Source organism: Zonotrichia leucophrys, chromosome 1, assembly GCF_028769735.1.
Source record: "Zonotrichia leucophrys gambelii isolate GWCS_2022_RI chromosome 1, RI_Zleu_2.0, whole genome shotgun sequence".
Classification (NCBI taxonomy): domain Eukaryota; kingdom Metazoa; phylum Chordata; class Aves; order Passeriformes; family Passerellidae; genus Zonotrichia; species Zonotrichia leucophrys.
This window is the reverse complement of record NC_088169.1, coordinates 34,093,264-34,120,857: the sequence shown is the minus strand read 5'-3', so window position 1 is coordinate 34,120,857 and position 27,594 is coordinate 34,093,264. Positions and strand designations below refer to the sequence as shown.

The following is a 27,594-nucleotide window of genomic DNA, read 5'->3' as shown; positions in this document are numbered from 1 at the left end:
TATAAACACCACAATCTCTGACCGAGGAAAAATCCCTCCTGTCAAAAAATCACCTTTTTCAGAAGATGAATCCCTGCTGTCAGAAAATCACCTTTTTCAGAAGATGAATGCCTATTTTCAATTAGCTATGAGTATCTATTTCAAGATCTATTCCTGTTTAATATCCCAGTTTTTATACCTAATAAAATGTAATTATGTTTTTCAATCTACCATAATTTTAAGAAGTCTTCAGAATCCAGAGTTCAAACATTTCAAATGTTTATTATGAATCACATTCACAGTGCAATACAAATTACATTAAAAGCTACACAAGAAATGTACAAAGGATACATTAAACACGTACCATTCTGTAATGCAAAGAATTCCTGACTCTTAAGCTAGAAGTGTTCTTAACACCTGTTAGCAAGAAATGGAAATCAAAAGATAGATAAATAATTGGATTGAGAAACTCCTTCATTATTTAGGGATTTTTTTAATTAAAAATTCTTGATATCAGTAAACAGACCATCATTGTTAAAAATAAAAAAGCAACACTGCTCTTTCCCAGCACATAGAAAAATTATTCCACTGTTTCAAGCCTAGAAGAATTTTCAATTAATCTTCCTGTCCTCCAGCAAAAGGAGTCACAAAAGTCCATTTAGCACTTTGTTTCCAGGGCAGGTTAATGATACAAAAAATAAGCTATAAACATACACATAATTATGTGTCAACATGTAACTTTGGAAATATTATATGTTAAAGTTTAGAGACCAAGATAGTCCAGTATATGTACTGCTTATACAAATCACACAACACCAGCTCTGAAGTACATTATACAATTTCAATGTACTGTCCATACCAAAATAATATTTACTGTATATATCTAGATTAATTCCTGTGGAAGTTGACTGATTAGTTGTGCTAGTACTTTGGAGAGCAAGATAAAATTTTTAGCTCTTTTTACAGACCTCACCTCACACTTACCAAAAAAAAAAAAAAAGAAAACAACAAATTTCTGGCTACCTAAGTGCAAGTAAGTGGTATTTTCTGCTATCAGTTTAATTCTGGTGGTGGCCTGACTTTGTCAAATAAAAACATTTCAAAGAAGTGGCAATTTTCTTACCTCCAGTACACCAATGGTTTAGTTTATTCAGGACATATTCTTCCTTATTTAATCTATGGATAACTATAACAAGAAGTCCTAAGGACATATTCTTGAATTTAAACTAATGGCAAGCATTTGCCCAGTAGCAACAAAATAACAGTTCAGAACCTCTCTTGGGCATTACAGAATTATGAATTTCAGGAGAAGAGATTCTTTCATGTGCTAATTCAAAAAAAAGATTAGAGATGTTTTTAGCTACCCACTTTGGAGCTCCAGAGCTGTGAAACTGATGAGTCAAGACTCATCTTCAGTTAAAATTTGCAAGATTTTCCCTTTTGATGGATGACCATAATGAGGAAATGGCTTTAGCACCTCAACACAGCCCCAATCCTTTCAATGAATTGTAAAGGCTAAGCAAACTGGCAAGCCATGTTTTAATTATGAAATTTGGTTTTGGGTGTCTGCATGCACAATTGGTTCAAGTATTACAGAGAGCTTGTAAACCTGGACTGAAGCTTTAAGTTCATGTAGAAAAATCAGTAAGGATGCAATATGCAAAAATAAATCAATCATGTATTTAATACCTATAAATATTTGCATTCTAATATGCATTATTTAGCAATAAGCATTATTTCTGAACACTATTCAAATGCATCTCACAAAATGCTTGTGGTACCTCTTCAGTCTGTCTTTAGAATTAATACAAAATAAATCCTATGGCAGTGTGTAGCATTTTACAGCACTTTCTATATTACATCTGCAAGCAAAAGCCTTCTCCTGGGGTCTAGCAAGGAAGAAGGGGTTTTTAATGCCATCAGAATCCTTCTCTGACTACTGGCTATGTCTCTTCTAGCAAACAACAATATGCCAGAGGTTTATTGCTCAAGTGCAAAGAAACCTCAAATATATCCCACGTGTGAGGTGGCAATGCCAGAGGCAGCTGTATCACCAAAGAACCTGAGCAGAGCAGCTTCTGCAGGGCATTCATGCTCAGGATTCACCCTAGAGCAGAAAAGCCTGGCAAGTGCTCACTCACCACAATGCTGCTGTGACAACTCTCACCACAAATGCTGCTGCAAACAACTTTATTCAAAAAGCATGCTGAAGGAGAGTTAGCCAAAGTCACAAACTGCTTTTGAAAGCATGCTACAAGGAAAATTAATTTCAGACTAAGCTGTCAGAAAAAGTAAATGACTACAGCTTCCTTCCTGGACCCCCAGTAAAGACAAATTTGCATGTGGGAAAATTTTGAAGGGCAAATTTCACATAAATACACTTTCTAAACAATGTGTCTGAGTGAGAGATAACAATTACTACTGCATCAAACTTGGATCAGCATTGCACTTATAAAATATGTATAATCATTAGATGTTGTCAAGAAACATTCAAGCGTCGATAGATGTTTAGAAATCACTGTAAAAAAGTTAGTAGAAAAGCTCAATTGTTTTTGAAGTTAAATTTAAGTTTCAAACACAATGCACATGGCCAGCTATGCAGTTTACTCCAGTTCAGATAATATTGTATTAAAAACCACCAGTGGCTTTATAAAAGGGATATATGAGAAATACAAAACTAAATGACAAAACTACTGCGATATTCAAGCCAAGTGACGTCCAAGTCTAAGACAAACCGTACGTGAGCACCTTCATGCTAAACTTCACATTCCCATCTGCATGTCAGCAAAATTGTAGAAATTGTCTACATCTTGAGATGCTGATGCTTTGCTTTCTGATACAAAAACCTGTTTTGTTAAACAAGAAAATAGTTATACATCAGTAAAAGCAGTCATGCTCATTTGGAACCAGTAAGACTTATTTTTAGTTTTGCATTTCATGAGAGACACAACTCTGCTGGTTCCCACTGTGTGATAGAACAAATCCTAGTATTCTCTCAGCCCTGATGCCTCCACCATTTGTTATTGTCACCCTTTCCTAGCACACATGCTGGCTGCATTAACTCTTGCCTTCAGGATCAGCAGCTTGGGGCTTCATTATTCAGAGGTCACAGCTTCAGTTAGCATCTATTTAGATGTATTTTGATTGATAAAGTCAACTCTCTCCAGGAGAGAGGGGGAAATATAAATACACAAAATCCTTTGGCTACTACTTTCCTTTAACAGAAAGGGAGAGTTTGTAAGAAAGACTTCCTTGTGCTACATTACTCTTAAAAAATCTTCATTGCTTCTCCAGCAGATGACTATTTTTTAAAAAGTAACTTCAATTACTTTTTCATTTTTCAAAATTTATGAATATATGTGAAAGTCCAAGCTCCAGCTACAAGATTACTGTTTTCCAGAAATTAGGCAGCCTAGTTCCAAGTAAGTCTTTTAAAAGGAACTGAAAGACAGCAAGGAGCTGCCTGGATGCTAGATGTCTAAAAGATATTCAAGTCTTCTTTGAACAACAGCCTGAAAGCAAAGGGTTTGTCACTCTCCTGTTATCAGGAGTGTTCTAAATGTTTCCATAAACTTTCTCAAAACCATTACCATTTAGAGAAAGGGAACAGCAAGGAAAGAGGAGGTATGGTGTAAGGAAGCTAAAATGAAAGAAGCTGACAGAAGAAAAAAAGAACACTGTCTTTGAAGGAAGCCATTCTGTGGTATCCTACATAGCAAAAGTAAACATGGAAAAAAGTTGAAATCCCATTATATTATCTTTGTCAGGGTTTAATAGACAGGCCACCACAGTTAAGTGACTAAACCCAGGACTTAAGTGGAACTTTTTTGTACTACAATTATAGAACTTGATTTTGTGTTATGTGAAATAACAGTTCTAAGTGGAAGTCTTGTATTCTTCAGTGGAAATGGGGATTCAGAACTTTCTTTCCTAGGACAATTTTCTTGTCAGCAAAAAGTAACTCATGTTTAAGTACAAAAAACCAAAACAGCAACAAAAGGATATTCCAATTTTACTACCCATGAACTGAAAAAGATTGTGTAGCATGTAAACACTCTCTCTTGACCATGAAATAGCTCAAACATTCTGTAATATTTTCTGTGAATCAAGCAATACACCAGCCTACCTTGGTGCCACTAAAAACTTCATTTACGGTGCTTCGACATTGTTCCACAGCACCATCTCCATTGAATTCCAAAGCAACCACTGGACCTAGAAAATAGGTTCATCTGAAATCAATAATACTTTTAAGCTTGGCATTAAACAGTAGATTTCTCAGCCCATAGTCTCAACCCATAGGGAATTGTGAAGCTTGCAAGAAGCATTTTATTTTTTTTGCTTGAGCAGCCCCATAACAGAAGATAAAGAATTGAAAAGACTTAAAACATGTTACAAAAAAAAGTACAGTGTTATCTGCAATTTCATGCCTTTTTCTTTTTTTCAGAGATTTGGACAGGATTCCAGTTTTACTTCTTGAAAGGCAGCAATAGCACAAAAATGCTAAGGAGTCAAGGCATCATGGAAGTGAGTCAGACTACACTGCTCAAATAGTGAGCCATTTCACAGACATCTGGAGTGGGACTGAGTCATTCAAGCATTTTTGCTTCAGTCCCAAGATAGTGAATTGCCTGATTTTTAGACTGGTTCTCACCCACTATTTGCAGATCTGCTTTCTCTGGTTTCATTCTGAACATGGTGTTTCTTCCCACATGACTATAATATTGCCCATAAGCTGGACTACCATCTTACAAATGCAATGACTTTTGTCCCATTCTTACAATGAGCATCACAGACCTCTCATGTCACCATGGAAAAACCTGCATCTTGCTACCCAGTTTTGGAATGTGCAGTGAGCTTTTGCATGTAACACATAACAAGATGTCAGTACTTCTGAAAGAAGAAACAAAACCCAACTGCAGTCATATCAATAGAAAGGCTTTTGAAATACTCAGACAGCACATACAGTTACAAACAAGAATTTTAAACACTTATCTGCTTTATGTACATCTATATTGATTTGCTTAAATAATTTATGCAGAAACACTGAACAGCTCAGTGGTTGAGCAGCACTTGTGACAAGTCAGAAACAGTCTAAAAGCATGAGCTTTTTTTGACCACTCCAGGCAGATCTGCATGTGCCACTGCTCCTGAACTATGCAGCTGGACCACTAGAGGGGGAGCAGAAACACAAAATAAATGTGAAATAACTCTTTTGTGATGCCTTCAGGAGTTTTGGCTGGTTTAGGGCCTCACTGAGGCTTCCAAAACTCATCTCAACAGGTTTTACAGTATGCCTTTGAAATACAAATTTGTCCTTCATTCCTTTCTTCTCCAGAACTCTCAAGTGACAGATTTCTATATCAAGAGGAGAAAGAAAACACAAACTCACCTTTTTCCAGCAGTGGAATGAATTCTGATGCACTCTGCTGGAAAACTCGGTGAGCATCCTCTGCCTTCATTAAAACCTCTTTAGTCTGTACCAGCTGAAAGCCTTTGCTAGTCATCTGTTAACAGAGGAAGAATTCATGTTAAAAATGCTTCTAAGACAGAGTTCAACTTGAGTATCCAGATTACACTGTAATAGACTCATTTTTCCCATACACATTAGGTCTCAGAGCAAAGGGACCTTTTTTCTCTTTTCAGAGATCATTTGCTTTTTCTACACTTCTGTTTATTTTCATTCCATTCATCCAGATTTTCTCCTCTGCCCTAGTGCACCTAGAGGAATAAATGTGAATGTTTTTGTTTTATATATTAGGGCCCAGGGTTATGTGTTTTTCCCCACAATCCCCCACAAGCAGAAACTAATGGGATTTAAAGGCATTCAGCATCTGGAAACAAGCAGTCAGTTCTCTTCAGTCTGCAATAGTTCAGTCAAGCATTAGCTGAAACTCTCATCTATCCACTGCTAATTTTCAGTTTTGGAACAAGAGTTAACAACATTTGAAAACACATATACACGTCCCACCCCCTCATTTTTACTCCAAATCTAATCTGAAACTAAAAGCACATGGGAAAGGAGCAAATACATTTTTACTTCCAAAACATCCATTAATCTGCAGAGCAGTTAGATTTCCACAGAAACTCACTAGCTAGTCCTTTAGCATCTTCTTAACTCTAACTTCTAAATAACTACTAACAGAGGAGAACACATCTATTACCCTCCTCCTGTAGCTATTCCTTCGTCAGAAAAGAAACCACCCATAAGTATCATTATCTCCCTTCACTCAAGTAACTCAGTAGCTCAGATCCACAAAAGTCGAGCTGGGCAATGGGAAGGCAAGGAGACACCCTACAGCTTTCTTTCCTTGCAGACAAAAACCCAAGGGAAAGAGCTCCACCAGATGTTTAGTTGATCATACAACACTGTGATCGGCCGCTTTTGCAGATACCACTCTCAAATGCTGTAGCCCATGGTTACTGGCTCTGCTCTGTGACATCCTTGGCACTTGAGGCTGGTGAAAGCAGCCAGCCACTCCCAGGTTTTAGCCCCAGGAAAGACAAGCTTAGAAGCTGCTGTCTCACAGGGAAAAAAAATTAAAAAAAGAAAGAAAAATTTTAAAAAGCTATTTAAGTCATTGAAGACAGCTGACCAGCCTTGACAAACACCCACTGCCCCTTTCAGAAAAAAAGTTTCAGCACTGGATGACATGGGGGATACATTTTAACACTTTTTTTTTTTCTTTTAAGACTCCCTGCTAGTACTGGAAAAACTTTCAGGGCAGACTTTAGTTAGCTGAGACTTTCAGGACAATAAGCTAACAAGCTGATCAGTTACATCCCTTTCACAAGCATTGTCAAACACTTACTCTATATTTGACCAAATTCATCAAATCAACTACATATTTTCTTCAGAGCATTGCTTTGCTGTGCCATGATGGAAAAGTAGACCAGAACTGTTAGAAGACAGATGTGCCACTCACAGGATGCCAACTGTAAACCAACTGACTGATAAAATGAAATTCAGTCTCTTACCTTGCTTTGAAGTCTTAAATCATGCAGTTGATCAGTATGGTCAGTAGTCAAACAGAGCCTCTATAGTCTCCCTTCAGGGAGAATCAGAGGCTGGCCACAGGAATGCTGAATTAGGAATTGAAAAGCCTGAATGAAGACAAATGTTGCTCACCTCATCAATTAACTTCCTGGCATTTGCAGTTGTGTAGTCACCAGCAAAAAACACGGCCAAACACGATTCATCGCTGTTTTTCTGTCTCCGCCCTCGAGTTATGGGTATTATGCTCTTTGTGGCATCAGTAGACACCCTGACAGCTTTCAGCTCCTCAGAGCTGGGCAGAGGAACATAATCTTGGACTGCAGCAGTTTCAGGCAAAAGGCCCCAGTTATTTTCTCCAGACACAGGGGTAAAGTCATGGATGTTGCTCCACGTGTTATTGAAGATACTCAGACCAGCATCTTTAAATTGTAAAGCAAGCTCAGGATAATAGTACTGGAAACATCCAAATTTCATTCCTGTGGAGGACTCGATAATGGGCTGGGTGGCACAGCACAAGAACACCTCCAGCTTCCTGCAGTCCCGTGTGCGGAACTGCTGGCAGGCAACCACACACTTACAGTCTTTGCAGTCACGGAAGAACACGCTGCCTTTTATTGGTCCTAAAAAGATTTGGCAATTTACACAGTCGTCAATTGTGATTGTAGCAGAATGGTCAAATATGTAGATTTGACAGTTCTCGCAGTCCTGAATGACAAACTGTTGCCCTGCTACTTTTCCAGGCAGTCGACCCACAGTTTCATTCTTAAGTCCGGAAAAAGTGTACTCTTTGGGGTCAATCTGAAGGAGGAATAAAAAAAAAAAGAAAAATAAGGTTTAAGTCTTCAAATGCAGAAAATATTAAAATGCTTAATGCCCATTGATCTGCACTGATTGAAGTACCACTGAATAGTACAGGATATACTGCCACAAGGGTCTTCAATGAGTGATGAAAGATCAGAAGCAACTCTATCAGCTAAACTACTGGAATACACAGTATTGAGATACAACTAAGAGATCCCTCTGAAGATCTCCAAGGGAATAAAAAAAAGCAACTCAGTTAGTCCTTTAATAAAGAAAGGGGCAAGGGAAGCTATTTTTAACTGTAGACTCTGAACTGTTTCAACGAGGATGATGGCTCTGTGTAGAGTAGTAACTGTAATAATTAAATTGTCCAACATAGTTACAGCTGGAGATACACAGTATTTTCTTTTTTGAGTAATTTTCTTGGTCATATTTTACCTCAACACATTGCAAGGAAATCTTGTTGCTGCCAAACAGTATCTTCTCTATTATGTTTGCAAACTACAGAGAGCTCATTAATGCGTGCCACAGCATTATCTTGTGCTAACAATGACAAGACTTTTGTGCTAACAAAACATACGAGATTGTTTTAGCTATGTCCAAGAAGCAAAAACTGGCAGTGGTGGTACGGGGGGCACATTTGCAGAACTCCTCCACACTCCAGCATCCCTCTGGCAGGGGCAGAACACTTGGGGGAGGCTGTGGCTTTCCCTGGCACTCTCCTTTAGAGAGCAGCAACTCACAAGCCACACAGCATCTAGGATGGATGCAATACAGGTGGAAAGCATGAATAATACAGCCCATACTGTGCCAAAACCAAAGGAATCTGAGCTGGCTCATTTCTACTTATAAGTTAAGTCTCAAGCCATCCACAGTTCCTGGAGCAAATTCTACTCTGCCCTCTTGTGAAAGCTCATTAAAATAGCACTTCAAAGTGTATAAGTGAATTATTAACACAAGACCTCTTCACCAACCTGCTCTCTGATTATCAGCCTTGAGGCTCCCAAAATTTGCTGTACCCTAATCAGTTATCATGCATTACCACAGTTTTGGTGTAGTTCTATTCCTAAAAATACCTCTTCCTAGCATGTTAAACATTGACACAATATTTGAGGCCAGCAAAAGGCATAAACCAGAATGGGCTAGCATCAGACATTCATAAAACCAGCCCTGGTTGCTTTTGACTGGAACAGCCAAAGAAAGCTAAAAATCTCTACCAGCTGATAAAATGTATTTTGTTCTGTGCAACATATATGACCTTCAGACAGGAAAGGAGTTTTGCAGCTGATGAATCTTCCAAATAAAATGCAAGTTGAGACAATGAAGATGGCTTCCTAGAATTCTCTCCTCAATCATATTTAATTCCACTAGTACACATCCAGGAAAGTTAGCTGGAAGTGTTACAAATAAAACTGGGAGACTCAAAAGATAAGGGACACCTCATGGAAGACTCAGTCACACAGCATGCTTTGGTTTCTAACTCTCCAAGATCCTTAGTCTCAAGTAGTGTTACATATTTGAATATACAAGTTACTTACCCTCATATTCCCCCTTACTTGAGAAAACAAATATTAAAAATGCTTTTGGACATATTTTTCCCAGGCATCTCCTAGAACATGTACGTATCTTTGTGTATATCTTTGTGTATGTTGGGTTTTTTTTTTTAATGGCCATGGGACACAGACTTACTGCTTTCAAAAGAGGCACAGAGGAATAGTTACTTATCTTAGGAATGAGAAGTTCAGTGTTTCCAGAACTCACAGCACTTTTGAAACTTGGAACACAAGCACATCTTTCTGATTTGCTCTGCTCTACAAAGCCTGTGAAGCAGCTCTAGCTCCTCCTACCCAGTGGCCTTTGCAAGGACGTGTGAAACTTCACTTTGCAATTTTATTTAGGCTTAGGTGAAAAACACTGGTTAGCCAGCAAACTCACAGCTTATAGACAGTTTCAAATTAGAGTTTTTGAGTACCAACAGTAGTCAAGTTAAAGACAAAAGTACAGCTTATTACCAGATTCAGGAGCTCCTCTTTATTTGCCTATTTTCCAGAACTAAGAGTTCCACCTTGACACAGCTTTTACTTCTCAGTTTGTTGACCATGCCAAGGAATTTGTACATTTCCTCTGATTTTGTTTGCAGTTATCCTTTTAAAGACTATTTCTTGAGTAACACTGCAGTACAGACTGGAGGGACTGCATGGAATAGGTTTGATACTCTCTCACCCCACTGGGTTATTGCCCCTGAGAGGACAGGATATAAGACTATAGCAGATATAAATATTTCACTTCTCCTGGGTAAAAGAAACATGCCAGAGAAACAGGTCTGAAGGCAGAACCATGACTGTGAGGATGCATCCAACAGCGCCTTATATGCCCATATGATTATAGAATAGTTTAAATTGGAAAAGTGCTCTAAGTCCATCAAGTGCAACCATCAACCTGGCACTGCCAAGTCCACCACTAAACCATGTCCCCAGCTGCCACATCTACACATATTTTAAATATCTCCATGGATGGTGACTCAAACACTTCTCTGGGATGCCTGTTCTAACTCTTGCTATGAAGAAATTTTTCCTAATACCCAATCTAATCCTCCACTGCAGCAACTTGGGGCCTTTTATCTTATCCTATCACTCAGTACTTGGGAGAAGAGAGCAACCCTGACCTCCTACAGCCTCCTTTCAGGTGGTTGTAGAGAGCAATAAGGTCTTCCCTGAGCCTCCTTTTCTTCCAACAACCACAGCTCCCTCAGCTGCTTCTCATCAGATTTGTGCTCCAGAACCTTCACCAACTCCATTGCCCTCCTCTGGACATGCTTCAGCACTTCTGTGTCTTTCTTGAAGTGAGGAAACCAGAACTGAGCACAGGATTTGAGGTACAACCTCAACAGTGCCAAGCACAGGTCATGGCCCTAGTCCTGCAGGCCACACTCCATTTCATACAAGCCAGGATGCCATCAGCCTTCTTGGTGCACATTCACCATCTCTGAACTCTTCAGGTATCATCAAGGTTAATATTAAATCACTGCAATCACCTTCCTTCCCCTGACAGTGAACACCAACTGCTTCTTAAGCTCTGTCTTGGCAACATAGAAAAAAAAAAGCAGGCTAGGAAAGCCAAAAGAAACAGAAGTAAAATCTTCAGTCTCATACAACCATAACCAGGGCTATATACATTTTTCTGCCCATTCATTTGGTGCTCCACTGGCTATAAAATCTTAAGCATCTGTCAGGTCAGGAAAATTCAACTATTTGACACCTTATCTATTTGTCCTTTGTGTTTGGATAAAGTTTCAAAAGCCTTTGTCCAAATCCACCCATTTTACCCAGAGAGATGCTTTACTCTCCAGCCCTTAACAGGTTTTTTAAACATCCTTTTTCCCCAGGCTGATATAAAATTCAAAAGGTGCCAGTACTCACAGCAGTAGCTTTTAATATTTTCAGCTGAATTGAAAGAGTTCTTAGAGTAGATAGGAGTTGCACATTAATAGATATTGGCACAGCTCAGGCGTTGAAGCCTTCTTACCAAAGTGGCTATGCACAGGTTCAGGAATTACTCCGTGGAATGACCTAAAATAACCAGATGTGATGATGAACAAGCCAGCCCTTCTTACAGGGCTAATATTTTTCCTTCTCATAGGCTTCTGTGCCTTCTCAGAACCGGCACAGAAGCCTAATTTTCGTTTCTTAGCAATTACACAATGGTGAGAAGTCTGTTACAAAGGGCTAGAGGATAAACTGTAAGGAGCAGGGATTTTAAAGAGCAAACAAAAGCAGAGAAGTGAAGGCAAACGAGTTTGTCACGGCTCCTTACAGCTCCAGGGCATTCTGTTACAAGTGCAAGGTGCATTAAGCAGCTTTGCTTCCTGCAGACACTTGTCTTGCAAGAAGGTCAGAGGCTGTGTGAAAGCTGCACATGACGTACAGCTCCTCAGCCACCACCATCCAGTTTGCTGGTACCAAAACTGGGCAGCTGCCATTTAGATAAAGGCTTGCAAGCACTAGACCTTCACAGCTGTTAGCGGTGACTGTACCTAGAATCATAAAGGATCCCAACATCTTGAAGAGTTTCTGGTATGAGTTCATGTCTTGGCAAGACTTTTTCACAGGATCCGTTAGGGAAGGAGTTTCAGTCAATAGTGATAGACCCCCACAAATATGAAAAAGTACAGCTGTTCTTAACAGGTTACTTTTTTTCCTCTAGTTACCCTTGTTCAGGCTGCAGAGCAAACAGTTTGTAAAGTATTTCTAAACCACTTCCACCAAGGTCTTCTCTTTTTAATATAATTCTCAAAAAATCATCCCCTGTCTCTCTAAGTCACTACAGACGGCAGTTCAAGAAAAGAACTTACAGCTGATAATACACAAAAGTTGGCTGCTGACCCAGGGACATTAAAAGCTGCACCTGTAGGGTAGGCACATCAACTTAAGAAGCTTTAAGCACTATTTTTGTCAGCAGGGGAATTAACATTAGGGAAATAAGAAAAAAAAGTGCATTCCCAGGCCTAGACACTTCTGCATATTCATACTTGTATGGGTTTGGTGCCCTCAAGTAAGGAGTTGCAACATCCTCTGGAGATTGCTTGTTGAAGTTACTCACCCACTGGCAGATTTCAAGATTCTTGCACAACAAGAAAAGGTAGAAAGTGTAATGAAGATTCCTGTCTCCAGCAAACAGTTTTTCATTTTGGAGCATCTCCTGCACACCCTGACTTTAGAAGTGGCCAATACAACAGTCTGAATGCTCATTTCATTCTATTCTTGGGAATATTCATGCTTTTCCATAATGCCCATAAGAGCATAAAACAGTCATTCACATTCAGCAAACCACTGCTAACCACTGCATACTGAAAAAGTGAAAGAAGAAAAGAAGCTACCACGGGCCTGTATTTGATCTAACTGGAAATACTGCTTAATATGAACCTTCTGACTGTTTCTCAGTTGATCTGACCACATTTTGAGAAAAACAGCAACAGTTCTTCTGGTGCAGCAGGAGGCATAAGGAAGATACAATGACTTAGCTTGTCCTTAAATTCAATGTTTAGAGAAAAAAAGTTGTTTTATTAATATTCAAAAATGAAGTACAAAATGGCTACCTAAACAAGATCTAGACAATTCAAGATACCCACTTGAGCTCAGACCATTCATAAAGAATCCTCAAATGTAAGGTAACTAACAAAAGACTATGATTTAGGCAAAAAGTGAAACCTCTTGAGATTTTTTAACTTTTTAAATCCAGCTACACAGCACAATAACGATGATAGCTGCATGTTTCCTATCAACTAAACCAGTTAAGTTGCAAGTCAGTTGACATAAAACAAAACTTTACTTGTTCCTCCTAAAAGTTAAAAAGTCATCTGGGAAGCAAAGTTCCCCTAAGCTCTAAATGCTACTATGATCATAATTAATCTAATCCTACTTCTTTGAACATGAGACAACAGCAAAAAAGATGATGCAGCTGTTTGTGTTTCTTCTCCTGTGGAGGTCATGAGTGTATCTTGTACCATCACAAGACACAAAAGCCCCAGTTCCTGTCTGTGCATACCCACATTCAGTTGCTGCTGTTAGTCATGCAATGGGAAACAAAACCAAGCCAGGTGGAAAGCTAGCTGAAGGAAGGGCTGAGCACCACCAAGTTCCTCTCCCACCCTTGGTCAGAAAGAGACTCATGACAGCCCAAAGACATCAAGAGGCATGATAAGTCCTCAGGATGCAATGCAGTACTAACAGACTGGAATAAACTTCCACTCATGGACTGAGAATGCCAGAGCAGCAAGAAACTGAATGCTCATCGTTCTCCTTTCTTTTTTCAAAATAATCTGATCCTCTGGTTCTTCTACTGCACCATGAGTAATGTTCACCCACTTCTCTGAACCCAAGGCTCAGAAAGCATTACAGAGACCTCAGCAGATTTACAATGGAATCTGGATTTTATTAAATTTTGAATACCTTAAAACTTCTGCCCTCACTTAATACATAGAAATCTGAAAAGGCTCCTCAAATTCATGTACTTTCCTTAATTTCAATTCAACTACCAGCATCTTATAATATTTTCTATTTAGAATTTCCTACCGCACGGTCCATTTTTGGGACTATTAACAAGAGTTATATAGTCACTGGGATATCATCATACTTCTCTTTGTCTAGGGCTACACTAGCAGACAGACAGCGTCAATTCAATCAACCTTTGCCATCAGAACATCATTAAAATAGTCTCAACTAGCAATGATGCCCTTCAGAAGCAGAAGAAATAGTTTTGTTGGAGGAACCCCTCAGGTTCAGTCACCCCTCTACACATTCCTAATCACACAAATATGCACACAAGTGTGCCTACATTTTTCTGCCATGTCAGGGTGGCATTAGTTTACAGGAAGACAGCTGGAGTGTCTGAGCAGCAAGACATGCTCACCTGTAAGAATATACTGAGCATAGTTTACAAAAACTACGGACAAACCTGCTTGTGAAACGGAACTATATAACCACAGCTGCACCACCGAATAGGAGAGCCTAAAATTAGAAACACACCCCCAACCCAAATAGTGGCAATAAACATCAAAAGACAATTTAGCACATCTCTTGACAGAGTTGAGATTTTCAGGGTTTAGAATACAACTCAATGCACTGGATGGATAAAAAGGAGTCTTGGTGCCACAAGTTTTCCAATTGATTTCAATTTAACTTTGTGTGCAAATTTGTGAAATAAATAAATATATGCGAAGCATCATAAATGAGAAAGTAATAGACAACAGGACAAATTATCACAGACAACATTTAAAACTACTACATTAACACTGACAGGGTATCACTTAATACAAACTGGGATCAACAAGTTTAGTGCAGCAAGTGCTCAGTACTCCTTCACCTAAGATAAGGTTCTTTCCTAGTTTAATGTATTAATCTTACACCCAAAAAGCCCAATGAAAACTAACGCTGCAAAGAGCAAGAGAAATGAATTTAGACATTAAATAGCCATTCTTAGGCTGAACAGTACGAAATTAAGCAGCTAAGTTGATGGCTTGCACACTAGTTCACTAGCACAGCCCAAACTCACTGATTCTTCTGGTTTGTAAGAGTCTTTTATAGAAAAAGAGGAAGTTTCACATGCAATACATGATCACGTTTTTTTACTCCACAGAGATAGATTGTTGGTGCTGTAACAGTTTCATGTTAGCCTGAGCCTACTTCCAGTAAGTTAACAACAATCATCTCCTTAGCAACAAGGTCGGCTATTCTCTGAATCAAGTCTTTCTATATCCTGACTTTCCTTCTTTTAGTTTTCAAAGTTAGCTGTATATAAGTAGATGGGGCAAAAATTTTCATACCTATTGAGCTTTAGCTGGTGAATTTGCTCTAAAATTAAACAATATTATTCCAAAGGCTGATTTAGTAATTTACTTTTAGACCAAGTTCTGTTCTGTCACTAAAATACGGCTTCAGTGCATCCCCTCTGGCTGTGAGAATAGTCTCCATACAAATGACAGGCTGTTCTCCTCTCCTTCTCTGTGTGCTTCCTAAATATCTGCTGGCCAGTCAAAGCAATAAGCCCAACACAGACTGCTCATCTTTATCCGCAGGGAACCAATTCCTCCAGGCCACACGCACACACTCTCTAGCTCATCTCCATCTAAGCTTGCTTTAATCTACTTGGAAGACTTAAGGGACACCCTGGAGCACCTGGTCAAGTTTAAAAAACAAGCAAGCTAAACATTCAAATAAGTTCACACATTTTCTTTTCCATACTTATAAAATACGGCCAGAAGGTTTGAGGATTTTGTTTGTTGAAACCACATTAATTACGTGTTTCGCCTGCCCAGTTTCTGCTTCCCCCACCCGAAGGCAGCTGGAGAGGAAGAGAGGCCTAGTAGGGCTACAATGTCATTATATGTTTAGGAAGTGAAACTTGAAGTGACGCTAGGAAGAAATACATTTTATCCAGCATTTAAATGCTTTCCGGCTTGAGTCTTCATGACTGCCTCCGGGAGCTCTGGAAACAGCACGGGAAAAAGGATTTGACTTCATCTGTTTTTTTAGGGGCTAGTAAACTAGTTCTACTTCCTCAAAAAAAAAAAAAAAAAACCAAAAAAACCCAACCCCAAAACCTTAAAAAAAACCAAACAAACAAACAAAAAAAACCCCAAAACACAAAAAAAAAAAAAAAAAAAACCCCAACCAAACCAGCAGCGCAAACGCAAACACCTAAGCAGGAAGAATCAATATCGACAATGGTGAGGACACAAGGCACGAGTGTTGTGCCTCCGCTCCAATGCCAGTGCGGGGCTCGCCCGGGCACGAGCAGCTCCCCAGCCATTAATCCCGATTTTCTGGATGGAAGCACGCACCCAGGGGACTCCGCGCTGTCTCAGGAACCCCGAGGGCAGGCAGGCACCTTGGGGACCGTCACAGCCAAGCCGTCTGTCCCCAGGGCGCCGTCCCACCGGGAGGCAGCGCCGGCCCCTCGGGAGCAGCCCCGCACCGGGACCGATGCTGGCCCCGCCGGCAGCCGCGCATCCAGCGCGCCGCCTCCCCGCTTGCACAATTTGAGACTGCCTGGTAAAATCCTTAGGCTAAACACTTTTTAATTGTTCAAATAAACGCATTGAACTGCGCGGACCCAGCGGGACCGGGGAAGGCGTGCTCCCTGCCGGAGCACACAGCCCGGAGGGCAGGAGAGAGCGGCACGCTGCCCACTGAGAGAGGGGATAGCGATAGCCCTAGTGCTAGTCCTAGTTCCAGCCCCAGCCCCAGCCCCATTCCCATCCCGCAGCCGCCGGGGCGGTACCTTGGCTCGCAGGTCCCAGCTGTACTGCGGCGCCTTCTGCTCGCCGGTGGCCGCGTCCTGCCCAGCTCCCGCTGGCGGCTGCGGCGGCAGCTGGCCGCCCTGGGCCGGCTTCCTGCGGCGGGAGAAGAAGCAGCCCATGGCGCTGCTGCCGCCGCCGCCCGGCGGGGAGAGGCTGGCGGCGGGGAAGGGCTCGCCAGCGCCGCGCCGCCCCGCCCCGCCGGCTTCCGGTTTTCTCCCGTCTCCCGTAGCGACCGCGACATTTCCCCCCGCCTTTCCCTTTCCCTTGCCCGCCCAATCCCGCTCCAGCCGTCGCCTCCGGCCTGCGGGGCGGTGCCTGACACGGGCCAGGGCCGCCGGAGGCAGCGCACCCGCGGGGCCGAGGGGCCGGGACGAGCGGCACAGCGCTGTTTGTCCGTGATCAGCATCGCTCCCCCGCCCCGGGGAGGGTTCCCTCCCGCCCGTCCCGCGGGAGAGGCTCGGAACGGGCGGCGGTGGCTGCCCGTGAACGCAGCGCTCCACCGAGGTGAAACCCGTGTCCCGCCCGGAGCCGTGTGTGGGCTCAGCTGTGCATGTCGGAGGCAAACAGCCCGGTTCGGGGTGTAAATACAACCCGACTAATCCTGCATCACATCATTTTATCATTTTCCTATGGATACACCGGTGCGGTCCCCTCGGGACAGCGCCACCGCCGTGCTCCCTCCCTGGAAGCGCTGCCCCAGCCGACCCAGCTCCTTGCAACTGTTTCAGAGCAGCAGAAGCGGCCAGCGGCGGCATAAGAACCCCCAGCGTTCTGCTTTGTGCCTCCGTTTGCAAATAGTCGGGCTTCCTATGTTGGCTTGTGGTTTGCGAGTTTGTTGTTTGGCTTGCTTTTCTTTGGCTGGTTTTTTTTCCCCAGAGTGAAAACTCACATTTTTTTTTATCAGACTGACCAGTCAAAAACATTTTTTCCCGAGATTTTACAGAGGATTTTTTCTGTGGTTGAGGTGAAATACTTCAAAGTTGTCTCCGATGCTTTGTTCAATTCCTTCAGAAAGTATCCCCCTGCTCTGTTGTGGGGTCCCTCATGGGCCACACTGTGGATATTTGCACCCACTGTGGTCCTTTACATGGGCTACAGGGAACTCCTTGCTCCAGCACTGCAGCACCTCCACTCCCTCTTACTTTTTTGACCTTTCTGTTCACAGTGGAATTCCCCACTTTCTTCTCCTCACTCCTCTTTCTCTCTCACTGGTATGTAATAGTTTTGCCCTTCCTTAAATACGTTTTCCCAGGGGTGCTGCTGGTGTTACTGGAGGGGCTCAGCCATTGCCCATGGCGGATCTGTTGGAGCGGTCTGGAAGTGGCGGTGTCCAGAATGGGACAGCCCTGTTTCCTCACAGAGACCACCCGTGCTGCCAGCGCCTGGCCACCTACACCCGGCCCATACCCACCAACAAAACCTCTGAGACATTCTGTGTAAAACAAAGAATGCTGCAGGAGCAGAAGAGGTGAGAAGCCAGGAGATGTGGCAGAGCAGTGCTCTGCCAGCTGAGCAGGCTGAAAGGCTTGTCCACCTCAGAGCCCCGAGGACAGCAGGAAGGAGGAAGTGAAACCAATTGCTCAGAAATGGTTGCTAAGGAGGAGGTGTGACTGACACTCCTTTTGGCGTCATCTTTACCTCAGAACCGTGTGCCTGGGCAGTAGTGAAGCCTGCTCTGAGCTTTTGAGGCTACAGTTCAGGTCAATAGCTACCCTCAACACCACCAAGCACAGCTTTACATCTCAGCTGAAAAGTGGATTTGCTCTATGCCATCTTCTTGGGCACTGGTTTGCTGATCTTCATCTAATCCTCTGTACACCAGTTCTTTCCTCCCAAATTGTGTCTCAACCCAGGACACAGAGTGTGTCCAGCTAAGACAGTTTGAGAGTGTTTGCTAATGCGGGAGTCTGATACACCTTCACCTCTTCTAGCTCACTCTCTGGAAGTCTTACAGCCCTCCCAGACATCCGTATTTCATATAGATTAACAAAGTTCTGCAGCCTTTAGGCAACCAGGCTCCTCTTTCTGCGCAACCATTAAAAAAAAAATTAGAAGGAATAAAAAGTAACATTTGATACCTTTTTGTTAAAAGCTAAAATACCATTTAATTAGGCTAAAACCAACAAAACCTGAAACTATGTTACCAGAACATAGTTCTCTCACATCAATTATTGGATTTCCTGTTGTAACAGAAAATTTCATAGTCTGTGTGTGTAGAGAGACTTCTTTCCTTGCTGAGATGCACTGAGGTCTCTAATGGAAATATCCCACCACTGCTGTAGTAATGTTTCTAAAAGGTATTCAAATGCAAGAAAAATAAAGTTATTTTTACATCACTAAGGAGAGGATGCAAGGCAAATGCAAGTTTTGGAGTTGAGATTTTCCCATGTTGCCATGACCAATATACTTGTCCTGCAAAATTATCAGTCCCATAAAAATACAGGATTTTTTTTATGACAGCAGCCGATCAGGAAAGGCTGTAGGTGTTATTTCTCTGGCATAGCACAACCTCTCAAGCTCTAGGGTGTTTCCTGACACCAAAGCTCCTGGTCAAATTAATATGACTCGTGATTTATAAGCCTGTAACTTCTTAAGAAATCCCAAGTGTGTAGCTCAGTTCTTCGTTCTCTATTTATCTGCCAGCCAGACCCAGCCCTCTTGGCTTCTGAGATCTGATACAATCATAGCCTGAAGTGTAGTAATACAAGATTGCAATGGTATCACAGTCACTACCAACCATGACTACACTCACCTTAATTTCAACAAACTGCTGTAATTAGTGATTTCCCTCATGGGAGTGTTGTGAAATATATCTAATTACAGTCTAATACAGAGTTTTGTGATCTCCACAAGCGGTTTCTAGGTAACTGAAAAGTAAAACATTTTCTTTGTAAAAGTTATATTCTAAGGTATTTGGTGAAAGAGGCTTGCTGGATTGGTAACTTCTGGGCACATACAGCTTGCAAGGAGCCTTTCAGATCTCTGCTGTCCTTCCCAGGGGAGCAGTGATGCCATTCTCAGGCAGATGGGCAAAGCACCTGCATGGGCTGTGTCTGTACAGAGTGGCTCTCATCCCCACACTGCTTGGAAGTGCTTGCATGCCCACAGACAAGATTCTAACTCCCTTTCCTCCTTTCATTTGACAGTCTTCTGCATTGCCCCAAAAGCACAGAAAAGGAGTTTTCAGAAAACATCAGGACCTGGAAACCTGCCCAGGTCCTGAGCAGGTATCTTAGGGAACCGAGAGCTCACTGTGTGCACATCTGCACTTCTCCTATCATGGATTAGAATCTGTTTGCCCTGGTGGTGTTGGAAGCCTGACAAAATGCACAAAGCCAACTCTCACAGCCTTCTCCTTCATGAGATTCATTGTATTCTCTGTATGTCTCTTAAAGCTCTTGTAATCATACCTTTATGAAATAATTGTGTTTTGTTTGAAGCAGGTTTTTAATCCTGTTGGTTATAGAGAACACCTTGAAAATATAATTTCTAAGACATGAAAATAAAGAAAACAAAAGAGCTTAAATACTTTCTAAAAGTTCCTTTCATGTTTTCTGTCAGGAAAGATTATAAATCCTGTGTTTGTGATCCTAGCAACTTATCTAAAATTGATATACAGCTTTGGAAAGAACTCCTAGTTAACATTAGATTAACCTATACTCATACAAAATTGTGAATTACAGATGAATCCTTCCACAGTATTGAATTCATTACACAGTATTCAACAGAAAGGAAGGGAAGGATACTTTACTGCTGGGTTCGCTCTCTGTGGCTGTGTTTTCATGCACATTTAAGACAGAACTGTCATAGAAAACATCCCTTGCCCAGCACAAATACTTGCACAGACTTGGTAAGTTGTGTTGGGAAACAGATGAATGTGTAAAACAACCATTTCAATAAGACATCTGTGTATTTCAGTCTCATATACTTTTTTTCCTTTTTTCCCCTTTCTTTTATTTTTTTTCTTTTTCAGAAGCAGATGATGAATATACAGACTAGGATTTTCACACAGTCATTACATTCTATGAGATATTAGCCTTTATTTTTCTCTTTAGCAGATTCTCTACTGCTGGAGATTCTTGCCAGACTGAACATCAAGAGAAGCTACTCTGCAACTTGAGAACAAGTAGGGTAGAACAAACAAAATGGCTGATTTTGTGATAAGATGTACTAGAATCTTCTTTTTAGCATTACTAATGGTTATTTTGGACTAATGTCCTGCCCATTTTCAAGCAACATATGGCTTTTCAGCATTTCCTTGCATACAGAAATTAGCCCTGGTCACCAGTAACTGTGCTAAATCACATTACTGCTGCTCAACAAGGAAATGCACTCTTTTTTCTGCAGTTTTGTGGGTAGCTGTCCCTAGCATAGAGTCTGTGATATGCAGCTTTAATACTGGGGTTATTTAAGTGGGAACAATGGATAGGCGTGCCTGTGCCCCAGGTTACTGTGAACATAACCTGATAGGACAAGGAACAAACAGCCAAACTGAATAGCTAATGTTTGCTAAGCTGTTTGTTCAAAAATTACCTTCCCTGTAAGAAATTGCAGTTTGTCTATAGACCTTTTCCTGTCGCTGGTGTTCGGAACCAAAGTGAGCAGTGTTCTATGCAGTACATGAGATGCAGAGACAGCACAGTATTTGAAATCATTATTACACCACAGAGTACTACAAGTAATTTTAGAAGTATTTTTTACTGAAGATCCAAATAGTCAATAATTTTTAAGAGGCATAAATTAAATATTGTTGTCTGAAGAAATGAAATACTATATCCTAATATTGGCACAAAGGACAGCATAATGCACAAGACAAACACCACACTAATTCTAATTTTGCTTCAAGCCATCTCTGAGACAGAAATTCTGCGGTTGGAAAGGTCACAATTGGCTTAAGGGCAGCTAACGTAGTGGGTGAAGTTACCCAACAGAGCACAATTAAGTTTTCAACTATAAGGCATATTCTTATGTAACACTTTCAGGGTGATACATCTCACACAAGAGTCTATATCCAAGATCCAGTTTCGTGATATGAAGAGAACTGCCTTAATGAGGGTATTACCCAAAATTTGGGTTGCCAGAAAGCCTTATGTTCCATCTGAGACTTTAGCTGAAGCAGACAGATTTGCAGTTTACTGTTAAATGAAAATGTAATGTAGTTACATCAAAGTTTATGAATTATGTGTCTTTAATTCATGCTTAATAGGGCAACAATTCAAAAAAGCTGCAGTGCTGATTCAGCAAGGCATATGTTCACATTCTAAAAGTTACACATTTCAATGGGATTTGAGGGAGTGCAAAGAGCTGGGCTCAGTGTTTAAATTAAGATATGTTTTAACAGCTTGTTGCATTATAGCCCAGCAGCCCTTAAATTTTTCCCAAGCTTAGAGTTATCTTTTGTTGTTGTTGTTGTTATAGAACTGAGAGGTGCTCTGTTTCCCCATGTATCTGAGTTAAAACTGGCAAAATCATCTGCCAACATCTGCCTCCAGTTACTCTGTCCAGGTCTCCAGCATCTGACATGGGGGTGCTCAGTGGAGCATTGTTGCAAAGGTAGGCTCATAGAAAGCTTCCCTCTGTCATAGTCCCAATGCAGAAGAGTCATAAAACACTTGGGTTAAAGTGGCTTGCTCTTATCACTTGGCATTTTGGAGCTTTTTGACTGTACATTCTGTTTCTTTGGAGGAGTTTCTTGCTTAGTGTCTGACATAATATCACTCCTCTTTCACTGTTGGTTTCAGCTGCTGCTGTGGAAAAAGGACTGCTGAGACCCGGGGTAGAGGCTGTCCTCCTAGTTCTGGTGCAGCAGACCATGAAAAATGGGTAATTAGAAGTGGCAATGTGTTAATTTGCTATTGCACAATTCATCATAATTTGTCTATCTGAAGTTTCATTTTACATTGTTGCACAGTTTATTGATGCTCTTCCAATCTGAAGCTCTTAACATTAGTTTTGTGGGGTGCCTTTATCTATGGCACCAACCTGCCATGTGTATTGTTTTTGTGGGTGTGAACAGTGGCTGCCTGATACTCCAATGAGACTGGAAAAAAGTGGGATCCTCAACAAAAATGTAGACAAAAATCACTGATCTGAACCTTGCAATCCTGCCAAAATATACTGAAGAGCTGCAGTAAGGCAGTAGTCTGCCTACATTAACTTTAGGGAATTACACAGGAATCTATAAGCCTGAGCAGCTCGCACACAGGTTGAGGCTTTATAAAATTTCATCAGCATAGTAATGAGCCAGTGAATCAGATCTAAACTGCACATTTAAATATTCAGTGTTAACTGTGAAAAAATCCTGCTGCTAAAGTAAACAAACACAGGATTCTATTTGTTTTCTAGTCTATTTGCCTTTTCTTCCCTTTCTATTTTTCAGCAGAATGTCCAATTAGCATTCTAGATGCCCTTTTTGGAAATAGTGCTATGTCACTGTAAGACTCTGAGGAATAAATTAGTTAAACTGTTGATAATACAAAATAGCAAGGGATACTGCAGAGACAGCAGATGGAAAGAAAATACTGAAGTAATTATCATTGGGAAGAGATTAAACTCTAGAGCTTGCTTGGTTCTTAGGAAGACTCACACTAGGACTGGTTTTCAGATAATGTGTTTTGCACTGAAGGAGTGAAAATGTTCAGTATAGAAATCAGTAAATAAAATGTTCAGACACAGAGGAACAGGAGTAGAATGAAAGATATCTTCTTTTTCAAAAAAGACTTACTCACTAGAGAGAAGTATAAATTCTAATATTGTAATGTGAAATCCCAAAGGAGTCCTGTGATCACAAACAGGGTTAAGTACACTACACATGGCCTGCATGTAGTTAGGCAAGTTGTTCCAGAGTTAAAAGAATAAAGAGGGGAAGCACAGCCAAGTAATGAGAAACTGATGCAGAGCTGGCCACTGAGCAATGTGAAAATGGTGAATATCTTTGATATAAGGAAAATCAAGTAATTTCTCATTTAACTTTCTGCTGTTCTGATGATTTTCAATCCTTTTCTTTTTAGGAATTCAGGGGTTATGCAAATTGCAGTAACCTCTCTAAAAACTTTCATCCAGAGAGGCATCAGGACAAAGCCAAATTTTAAAAAAAGAACCAAAATCCAATAATGACAGCTGAGTTCAGGACTCACACTTTACTCTGTTTCAGACCTATTGAGCAGGACCTGTGTACTCAGAAAAACAATCTAATAGTTGTCTCTGGTTTTAATCATACAAGGAAAAAATCTGTCTCTCCTGTACTTCTGTTAGTGGCTGAACATATTCAGCACAGACAAGTGATCAACAAGTTGGGGTGTTTTTTCTTTTTCAGTTCACAGCTCACTGGAATCCATTGCTGCCAAACAAACTAGAGCCCTGGGTAGACTTCCTCAGCCATAGTTTGGTAGATCTACTAGTCAGATATGGAGCCCCAAGTTCATCATCCAAAGCAATCTTTTTTTGTAGGCTGTGAAAAAAAAGCGGGGGCGGCAATTAATCTCTGATAAGCACTTTTGGATGGTAGCTAACCAGACCTATCTCAACTTCCATTTTTTTGTTCTTAGTAAAGCAAACAAAGAGTAATGAACATAGACACCAAAACTTTAGGCAAGGCTGTTTTATGTTAATCACACTTCTTTTGTTCAACTGTTTGTCATTGATTATTTCCAGGAATTAATTTCATAAGTGAAATCACAGTCCATGCCAGAAATGGCTTACATCTGGAAAGCAGCTAAGTCACATCAGCTCATACACACAATAAAAGGTCAAACCAATTCACACATTAAAGAGGTGCCTGCTATAACAACTCAGCTTCAAACAACTGGTTAGATTCTACTCACTTGTTATTTGTAAAGGCGACATATCTATTGAGATAAATATAGTAAGTAAATAACGCCGGATCATACCCTGAAACAAATCCATTTAAGATCTTATTCAGGCATACAAAAAGATGTTAGAATTTAAATAACTTATGGTAAACACAATAATAATTTTCTGGATTAAACTGGCTTGAGTTCAATAATTTAAAATTATTTCTTTTTAAAATAATTTACTTTCAAGTCCCTCTATTTACACACCAAAGTACTCAAGAGTAAATAATAGAAAGCAACAGGAATATAATTAGAAAACTGTCGGCGATGGAGAGAGATGGGGAGACTGACCTGGTGATCAGAATCTGATTTTATTGTGGGATACAAACACTTATATAGTATTTCAGGGAGACTAGTGATGTGTACTACATTGATTGGGTTAAAATCACATACACAAACTCATGCATATAACAACACCTCTTGCTTACAGAGTTTAATGGGATTTTCTTTTTCCGGCAAACCCGTTTGATTTAATCTTCTTGTAATCTAGGTCTAATTTTCAATGTTCTGTTGGCTTTTGCCAAAGCATCCTGCTACCAAATCGCTTAAGTTAACCAGGTCCAAAGTCCACCTTGTGTCTTGTGTCCTCCAACAGAAAACATCAAAATAGCCTAGTACCATGAATGTAAAAGAAGTGCTCTAGAGAAAACCCCAAACACCAGAATGGGAGTGATACCAAATTTAAGAGCAAATGAAACAAAATATGCCTTCCATAATGAGCACTTGATCAAAATGTGAGTGCATCTCTTTCAGTTGTAGCAGACCACTGAAATAATTTTGTTGGAGACTGACTCACTGCACACTCTGCATGTCTCAGGGGCCACAGGATATGATGTTTGAGAAGGGAAACCATGGGAACAGGCTCTATAGCTTTAAAGAACTTAACTCACTGTCTCAAGTTGTCCAGCAACCTCCTGTTTGCTGCACCCAGAGGCTGCATCAGCAACTCATGAGAAAAGGCTTCCCCAATCAGTCCTGTGGGAAAGCCTGGCTTCCTAACCGCACTGATTAGGTGTGCAAGGTCTTCTGTTGCCACACTTGTTGCCATTTCCACCTCATCTTCATGTCAATAGCTTCTTTCTGGCACACTTGGTCCTGCCTTTCCCTGCTGCCAAAATTGATATCCCAGGCACAGCAGCAGATCATTTCTAGCTTCTTTTCCCAGCTGTGGGGATTCCAGATCCTCCGAGAGGATGGCAGCAATGACAGCTGCACCTCTTCAATGAAATAGAACCCACAGAAACAGGGAACCAGAACATTATTCTTCTGCTGATGTTAACAGAAATCCTTACTCCTCTTTGACTTTCTGGGTCACTACAGAGAAAGCACTGCCAATCTTACCTTCTGATTCCATTTTTGTTGTCATTATAGTGCAAGAGTTCTATTATCATTACATTGTAAGGGTTCCATATTGCTAGAACTTCATACCTACTTGATGTTTCTTACAGACAGCTCCTCTAGGCACTGACTCTTCCTTGTCCTCACAGCAGCCAGCTGACTCCAATTCCCCTCAACCAGCCAACCAACCCACTCTTTTTATAATACTCTTCTGATTGGCTACAGCTGTGGCCTGTTAACATCAGGCCTGTTCCCAATCTCCAATAATTAACCCAGCTGCAACTCTTTAAGGAGATTACTTTCTATACTATCTATATTTTCTTACATCATAACCCCTTACACATTGTCATTCCTTCTTGCCCTGGTGCTTCCATGTTCCTTATTTCTCTACATGAAGATAATCACAGTGGGGCTGGTTTTGCCCAGGAAAGAGTTAATTTTCTTTATGGTAGCTCATGTGAGGCTGTGTTTTGCATTTGTGCTGGAAACAGTGTTGATATCACAGGGATATTTTCCTTACTGCTCTGCAGTGCTTGCACAGTCAGGGCCTTTTCTGCACCAGGGAGGAGGCTGGGGGTGCACAGGGAGTTGGGAGGGGTCACAGCTGGGACAGCTGATGCCAGCTGGCCATAAGGATGTGCCACACCATATGGTTTCATGCTCAGGGTGGAAAGCTGGGCAGAACTAAAATAAAGGGGTGGGCAGGTGACACTCAGAGTGCTGGCATTTGTTGTCCAAAGTCACTGTTATGTGTGATGAAGCCCAGCTTCCCTGGAGATGACTTAACACCTGTCTCTCCATGGGAAGCAGTGAATTAACACTTTTTTTTGTTTTGCATAGCCTTTGTTTTCCCTATTAAACCGTATTTGTCTCAACCCAAGAGATTTTTCACTTTTACCCTTTTGATTTTCTTCTCCATACCACTGGAGTGGAAAGAGTGAGCAAGGGGCTGGGTCAGGCTGAGCTGCTGGCTGGGGTTAAACCACAACATCAGGAAAGATTAATGACAATGTGTTATTAGCTGACAGTGAAAACATTGCTGCAAAACATTCGCTCTGCTGAGTGTTTGGAATTTTTGGTGAATTAAAAACTTCTCTCATTCTTACCCTGGCAATGGGCCAAAACGGGCTGGCATAAACCTGGCAGTAGGGTGGGGTACAGCAGCACAGAGCTGTCACACATGTGGTAGTTCCTCTGTGACCTTGGCTTTTCCCAGCAGCATGAAACTGCTATGTGTGACTCTGACAGTGCCTCGGGCTTAATACCACTAGAGGTCATGAGATGTACTTATTATCTAAGCTGCTTTTGGAAAATGCTCTAATACCCACATCTAGTAGATGTATTTGTACTCACAGTAACTGCAGACACTGCTGTGGCCTCTAGATGTCCCAGTTTTGTATGCAGGTAGCAACTACACCACAATAGATCACCCCACCGACTCTACTGCCCAAACCTGGAATTCATCTCGACTAGCACACAAGAGGGGAAGCATGAGGAACTGGGAATATGTAAATAATATTAACATGAAAACCTTCTTTATAGAATGAATTATTCTATTTACTAAAATAAGGAATAAACAGCTAAAGACAGTGCAGTATAACGTCAAATTCTTCCATACAATACTCTAGGTGGCATCTGTTCCTACAATACCAATTATGTCTGACCTGACTATTGTGATGCCGATTCCACCAACACAGCTGTCTTGGATATTTCCTATCTTGGGGTTACAGCCTGCAGTTGTATTGATTGCTCCTCAAAGCAGCTGACAACTACTCTGTCTTTTGATTTCAGTCCTTTGTATCTTCCTCCTCTTTGACTTTGGCCAGCAGCCT

General features: G+C 41.1%; 1 protein-coding gene across 1 annotated transcript; it reads right to left on the bottom strand.

Moving 5' to 3' along the window:
• Positions 1 to 247: 247 nt before the first annotated feature.
• On the bottom strand, positions 248 to 16,743 carry RP2 (RP2 activator of ARL3 GTPase). The gene is made up of 5 exons (XM_064711531.1): positions 16,553 to 16,743; positions 7,106 to 7,771; positions 5,369 to 5,483; positions 4,106 to 4,191; positions 248 to 2,825 (listed from the first exon to the last, which is right to left on the bottom strand). The coding sequence occupies exons 1-5, from the start codon at positions 16,688 to 16,690 to the stop codon at positions 2,742 to 2,744; spliced, it is 1,089 nt and encodes a 362-aa protein (XP_064567601.1). The 5' UTR covers positions 16,691 to 16,743; the 3' UTR covers positions 248 to 2,741.
• Positions 16,744 to 27,594: the final 10,851 nt, after the last annotated feature.

Bases quoted from the DNA above. Each gene is read 5' to 3' on its own strand.
- RP2 (XM_064711531.1), bottom strand. From the start codon at position 16,690: ATGGGCTGCTTCTTCTCCCGCCGCAGGAAGCCGGCCCAGGGCGGCCAG. The intron at 7,772-16,552 runs GTACCGCCCCGG...TTCCTCCTTCAG, and splicing joins GCTGGGACCTGCGAGCCAAG to ATTGACCCCAAAGAGTACAC. The intron at 5,484-7,105 runs GTGAGCAACATT...CTCTGTTAACAG, and splicing joins CCAGGAAGTTAATTGATGAG to ATGACTAGCAAAGGCTTTCA.